At 52.0% G+C, this 7022-nt stretch overlaps 1 protein-coding gene across 1 annotated transcript in view; it reads left to right on the top strand.

The window, feature by feature from the left end:
• Positions 1 to 2080, top strand: part of LOC124486630 (transcription factor IIIB 90 kDa subunit-like) — a 30338-nt gene extending 28258 nt beyond the window's left edge. Inside the window, exons 18-19 of the mRNA XM_047048367.1 lie at positions 831 to 984; positions 1113 to 2080. Coding sequence (XP_046904323.1) covers positions 831 to 984; positions 1113 to 1144 — 186 coding nt within the window. The 3' untranslated portion in view covers positions 1145 to 2080. The remainder of the gene's footprint in view (positions 1 to 830; positions 985 to 1112) is intronic.
• Positions 2081 to 7022: the final 4942 nt, after the last annotated feature.

The raw sequence follows: 7022 nt of genomic DNA, 5'->3' as shown, positions 1-7022 counted from the left end.
GGTGTTGAAGGGTGGAGGTGTGATGGGTGGAGGTGTTGAAGGGTGGAGGTGTTGAAGGGTGGAGGTGTTGAAGGGTGGAGGTGTGGAGGGTGGAGGTGTTGAAGGGTGAAGGTGTGGAGGGAGGTGTTGAAGGGTGGAGGTGTTGAAGGGTGGAGGTGTGGGTGGAGGCAAAAAGCTTCATGTTTCCCACAGACTGGTCACCTCCTCTTCTCCCGCTCACCATTATCTCACTTCCTGTCCAAACGTTCCATTTAAGGACTCGGGGAGCCTCCAACATCACTGGTGAAACACCGGTCACCTTCCAATCATCCAGAAGACCCTTATTTATCCATTTCCACATCCTACTTAAACTCATGATCAACCATCTCCAGCTGTAATTAATGAAGAGACATTTCCAACAAGGCTGGGCTCAGCCGGGAGGAGGAGGGAGGGGCAGGGGAATGAGGAAAGAAGGGATGGGGAAGGGTGGAGGAGAGGGAGGGAGGGATTCTGTGGGGGGGGGGGGGGGGGGGGATGGAGGGAGGGGATGAAAGGGAGTGGGAGGGAGAGAGAAGGGAGGCAGAACTGAAGTAGCACTACATGGGGCTCAGCCACACTGTTGCTGAGGGGGAGCTGAAATGTGGCTGCTACACCTGCCTGTCTGTCAGGCTGCAGCCCCCTGCTGCCTCCTTACTGCCTCCACACTGCCTCCCCCACTGCCTCTGATACCACCTCTACACTGCCTCTCCTCCACCCTCCCTCCTTCTAATCAGCACCAATCAGCACAGCTGTTGCCCAGGCATCACTGACTCAGAGTGTAATGTCCTCTCCTGCTGTTTGTGTCTCTCCAGCTGGCCGGCAGCGCCCCCCTGCCAGCGCCCAGCCAGCCCCCCAGCTCCGTCCTGGTGGAGGAGGGCCCCGTGGTGTACGACGAGGGGCCCGACGAGGAGGAGGAGGATGAGGAGGAGGCCTGCGTCAGCGCCATGCAGCTGATGGGGAGCAGTGGTCAGTGGAACTCTCCGGGCCACACCGGCAGATGCTGTCAAACTCAATTAGAAGAAGAAATGTTTGATGTTGACAGCATGGCAGGTGTGATTCTCACTGTGTTTTTTTTTTTAACATTTCTCTTGCAGAGTACGGCTGTGACGGCGACTACGAGGACTGAGCGTCGCGTCGCCTCTCCTCCGGCCGGCTGGCTCGACTTGGTGGATCGAACTGCCACATCCACGCCCCTTTAGTTTTGTGTCTTGATGTCGGAGGGTGTCTGAGAGACTATGAGTGGTTGGGATCAGAATGAGGTCCAGCTCGTCTAAGGCTGCATGTTGACAGTTGGGGTGGTAACGATGAGGTCGTCTGGGTCTCTGGTGAAGACCAAACAAAGCACTACTGCTCCACTCCTATATCGAGCGCTCTGCCCAAACCTGCTAGTCTGCTTCCTACATGTCAACAAGCAGAGCTGGCGTTCCGTCTCCCACCAAGGAGGCCTGTATTAGTCCTCACATCATGGATGAGGTTAAGGGGATCAGTCAAACCAGTGTTATGAATATCTCAGCTGTTTGGCAGAGAATACACTTGAAAGCTGCTGTTTGAAGACATTGCTATTAAACTGCCTTGAATTTGTCAAATTATCATAGTTTTTCCCTTAGTTAAAAAAATGTGTGTTAGGAAGAGGTTTGTATTCAGATAATAATATATAGACTCGTTCCTGTTTTTGCCAAGGCTTGGCTAATTTGATTGTTAGCAAGTTGTTTTTCTTGTGACTGTTGTCGCAGAATGTCAATAAGAATCATTCTTACTAAATGCTCTGTTGAGTTCTTAAAAAAAAAAAAAGGGTATTCACTTAAATTGTGATATCATATATGAATAATTGATTACTTGGTATGCAGTTAATTGATTCAAATTCAATGGGTTAATTGCAGCTGTGACATGGTTTTGTTACGAAGCTTTTATTGTTTTATTTTTTTGTGGAGTATTCCCTATATTTAAGAAGGCGAGGGTCGTGACCTGCTAATCCCTCAACACTGCTGCTACTGTACATACATCCCAGGTTGACAATGTTGTTTGTGTGCTGCCACAGTAAATACCACACTTACTGAGAAAATCTGTCTGACGTGTTTTTCTTTACCTTGCAAATTTTTTTAATTTAGGATTTCAACCAATGGCGTCGAGAGCTTGGAGTGACCGTTTGATGATCGTATCTCCTTACGCACCAGAAGCTTCTAGGTCCTAAAGAGTGTTGTCTTTCAAGGTTATCTAATATCTGTCTGGGTAGAGTACACCAAGTGGACCCACAGGAGAGCCCTCGGTGTGTTGTGCTCCACACGTCAGGCCAGGGGGGGAATCTGACACACTGTGTGTCTGGCAGGCCAGCCGTGAAAGAGAATTACCATACCTATCATCCAACTCCTACACGTTTGGTACAAGAGGGAGGCTAACCTTGAGGAAGGATAGACAGGGGTTAGGGCTCCATTGTGTGAGGAGAGATCCAGTTTATCCTCCAAAGCCTGAATATTTTTGGTTTGATGACTTAGTTCCTCATGGTTTTATGACTAGAGATACACCCTGTATTATGTCTAGGTCACCCAATATCACGCAGTTTTGACATTGATATCTGCCCTTACGTTTCTGTGGGGAACTTGTTTCATTTCTTCTCTACCGCACTTTCAAGGTACAGAAGTATTCTTCTGGAAGTTTATTTTTGTGACCTCGCTGCCCTCTCCCACCAGCACCAGACTCAGAGAAGCCTCAAGGACTCATTCTCACGTCATGCCACTCAACTAAACTGCATTAAACTTTTCTTTCACATGTTCCCCTCCTTTGGCAGTGCTGTGAAGTAAAGTAAAAAAAAAATTCAGACAAGTGAAGAGCTGCCCTCTCCTTTTCATTCCTCTCTCACACCACACCACCCTACCCCGGGCAAATAGTCATACATGAAGACGGCAGTATTAGCAACAGCATGCCCTGCCCCCCCCCTCCCCCTGACAGCTGCAGTTTAGCCAGGGTGCTAACTCCACTCCAGGGTTAGCGGCTCAAAGGCACCTTGCTGGGCGAGGCCCGCTCGGACGCTAGCACGCCGCTGGAATCATTTCCCTAATAATCCCACCTTCCTTGAACTCCTCCACGCGCCGCGTTTGCCTGCGTCAGCCCTTTGATTCTCTCCTCTCGCCCCCCCCCCCTCTGGCTTCCTCACCCCAATTATATCCCGGGACCTGAGCTTAAAGGGATTCTTTCACCCTTCTCTCTTTGTAATCTTATTCTGCGGCAACCTCCCCGCTTTAGGCTGTGGTGTCCATTGTTTAATATGTATATGGGTGTATTCTGTTGCTCTGAATACCCTTTCTGTGCATTGTCAGCAGAAATAATGAAGACTTTCGTGACGGGTAGCTGTCAGACTTGTTTTTCGAACCATGGTTCTATGCCGGTTGACCTAGGCAGGATGGGTCATCAGTGATCGAAGGAGAATGTGGACTATCTGTGTGTTACTACTGAGCTCCTAGCAAAAACTACTCAAGTGATACATTTAGCATATATAAGACTGTTCATGTCTGAAGGGGTACTGGCTTTAAATCTCTTGAGTTACAAGAAGGACTCGACTGGGAAGTGAAGTAATGCAGTAATGAATGCAATCCATACACTTTGGGATGTAGAATGGGATTGACTCCACAAATATAAATCCTCAAACGTGTGGCTTGTTGGTTGACTTGGTAAACAACATTAGGAGGAGTAGGGGCTAAATAGTTTTCATTCTCCAGCCACAGATGAGTGTGCCTTCAGCCCACGGCCCACATTTGATATATAGTCCCATCTCTATAATTGAATTCATTAAGGGATTACTGAACCCCATCCGTGGAGACAACTCCCCTGGTAGCCCCCCTATGCACGTCACACACACACACACACCTCTCTCTCTCACTCCTGTCACACTCTCCTCTGTCTCTCTCCCTCCCTCTCCCTGACTGGACGAACCCTGGCAGGGTGTGTGTACGAGGAAGAAGCAGCCTTGTGCCTGGGAAGTCCCCTGAGGTTCTGTGTTCTGTTGTGTTCCAGGAGCCCTATCATTATCTCAAGTCAGATCTGGGTCTGTAGCTCAGGTGGAAGACACAGCATTTAATTATAGGGTGAAAGCCTTGCACAAGTCCACCTGTGTACTGGAGGGAGAAAGAGAGAGAGATTAGGGGGCAGCCAGAAAAAGACTGAGATGGATTGAAAGAGACAGAGGGAGAGAGAGAGAGGCAGTGCAGGTTGAACACCTGGCTCTTGATTAGAGGGCTGGAGCGGAGAGAGACGGAGGGATGATTCAGATTAAACACACCGTGCGAGCCCTGTCCTCTCTCTGCTGCTACCTCATCCATCTCTCTCAGGCTCTCCGGGGGGAGGGGGCCCTCCTCTGTCGTCTCCAGAGGCCTTGGGCCTCGCGTCGATACTAACGGCAGATCTTGGAGCAGCACCAATGACACTCGGCGAGTGGTGTTGCCTCCGATCCAGGAAGCAGATGTCTCCGGCTCAAACCCAGGACCGCAGGCAGGTGTGTGCTCCTGGTGGCTCATCTGGCGGTGGCGTGAGAGCCAGAGATCATCAGACCCTTCGTTTGCCAGGACCCATCCTCACTTCCACCCCCAATGCCACCCCTACCACCCGCTGGAGTCTGGGCGGTGAGCCACACTGCCACACAGGTACTCAGGCCTGGAGAGCTCCCTTCCTCCTCCCCCCCCCCCCCCCCCCCTCCCTTTCCTACGAGAGCCCAGGCTCTCCTCATCCTCGCCAGCTGTGCTAGCCGTTAGACACGCGCTCACACACCCCCCCCCTGTCTTCCACAGACACTCACAGCTGATAAATCACTTATCCCAGGGTCAGGCACCAAACCTCCACATCACACCATCATCCATCCTGATGCCTGCGCTCGTGTGCTCGCCCCCTTTCGGCTGTGAGTTCTCTACCCTCTGCGTAGATTTAAGAGATACAGGGTTACACCTGTTCTGATGCTCAGTTGTTCTGACATCCAGTAATAATCCCAGTTACCTAAATCATTCCCTGTTGTGTGGAGCACCTGTTATCTCCCTGAAACACAGGGAAGTGTCTGTCATGTTGTCTGCCAGCATACATTAAAACAGCAGCCAGCAGCTAACCAGCTGTGGTTATTTTCCCCCAGCCAACTCAGTTCCTCCCCTGCCTCTCTGTCCAGTGGCCTGCCCAGGCTGTACAGCACGGCTGGCTTGTCTCTTATCCTCCATCCAGCCCTCTCTCTCAGAGCCCCTGTTCCTGGTCTTAGCAGGGGCTTATCGAATGGCACCCTGCCATTCGATAGCAGCAGCCCCACCTGCCCCTGACTGACCTGGGGGGTAGGGGGGTGGTGGTCAGATACAGATGGAGGCAGGAGAGCAGCGTGGGGCCATACAGTACTGAGCCTCGCCCGCGGCGAGGACCCCGGTGGGTGTCCTCTGTTGCTCGTGGCTCGGCAGGAGGGCTGATGGGGGAGGAGAGATGCACTAACTCTGCACCTCCATAAGCTTTCTCTCTGTCGCTCGCTCGCTCAGGCTCTTCGTCGAGGGAGCTTCTGGGACTCCAGTTGTGGTAGTGGAGCATCAGGGTGGAGGACAGACCAGCAGACAGCTTGTTCTCCTGCTGGTCTGTGTGGAGGACAGACCAGCAGACAGCTTGTTCTCCTGCTGGTCTGCGTGGAGGACAGACCAGCAGACAGCTTGTTCTCCTGCTGGTCTGCGTAGAGGACAGACCAGCAGACAGCTTGTTCTCCTGCTGGTCTGTGTGGAGGACAGACCAGCAGACAGCTTGTTCTCCTGCTGGTCTGTGTGGAGGACAGACCAGTAGGCAGCTTGTTCTCCTGCTGGTCTGCGTAGAGGACAGACCAGCAGACAGCTTGTTCTCCTGCTGGTCTGTGTGGAGGACAGACCAGCAGGCAGCTTGTTCTCCTGCTGGTCTGTGTGGAGGACAGACCAGTAGGCAGCTTGTTCTCCTGCTGGTCTGCGTAGAGGACAGACCAGCAGACAGCTTGTTCTCCTGCTGGTCTGTGTGGAGGACAGACCAGTAGGCAGCTTGTTCTCCTGCTGGTCTGCGTAGAGGACAGACCAGCAGACAGCTTGTTCTCCTGCTGGTCTGCGTAGAGGACAGACCAGCAGACAGCTTGTTCTCCTGCTGGTCTGTGTGGAGGACAGACCAGCAGACAGCTTGTTCTCCTGCTGGTCTGCGTGGAGGACAGACCAGCAGACAGCTTGTTCTCCTGCTGGTCTGCGTGGAGGACAGACCAGCAGACAGCTTGTTCTCCTGCTGGTCTGTTTGGAGAACAGACCAGCAGACAGAACCAGGGCCGGGAGGGGCTCTGCTCCACCGGCCCCCGCCGTGTCTCTGCGGGCCAGGAAGAGGAGGACCTGAAAGAGGACCGGGGAGGATGTTTGTGTTGAGGTCTCCAGTCTAATTGCCTACAGAGTGTGTGTGTATGTGTGTGTGTGTGTTTGTTTGTTTAGTGCAGCAGCATGCAAGCAGACCCTGAAGCCAGGGTCCTTATTTGGAAAAGAGAGATGGAGGGAGGTTCCAGTAGAGAGCGTAGCGATTAGCCCCCAACAGCACCTCCCCTAAACACAACACCCGGGACATGCAATCAGCCATGAGGACTCACCTCAACAACATGACTCCCACTAGAGACCAGTTCCCAGCATGCACCAGGAAGACACCCAGTCTCTGATTGACACGATAAGGGAATCCGTCCACAGAGCGTGTTGATTGGTTGCCAACCCCACAGAGACAAATATTATTGTACCTGGGTCTCTGTCTACCACCTGCAGACGGCACATTACATTCCTTTAGGCTTTCATGAAATGATAAGCCAGCACGAGTCAGTTATCAAACACGTGAACTAGATAACGGTTACTCCAAAGTGCACAAACCGGTCCCATCCAACGTCTATAAAGGCGAACAATGGGTTTTGGTGTTTCAAAACCCATTGACACTGTATGACTATGTTTAGCTTGTGTTCTGCTCCTCTCTCCTACCAACCGTCTCTGGAGAGTTTTTCCTTGTCTTCCTTGAGG

The sequence above is a fragment of the Hypomesus transpacificus genome, chromosome 3 (genome assembly GCF_021917145.1).
Source record: "Hypomesus transpacificus isolate Combined female chromosome 3, fHypTra1, whole genome shotgun sequence".
Lineage (NCBI taxonomy): Eukaryota > Metazoa > Chordata > Actinopteri > Osmeriformes > Osmeridae > Hypomesus > Hypomesus transpacificus.
The sequence above is the reverse complement of the archived record's forward strand: the minus strand, read 5'-3'. Positions and strand labels throughout refer to the sequence as shown.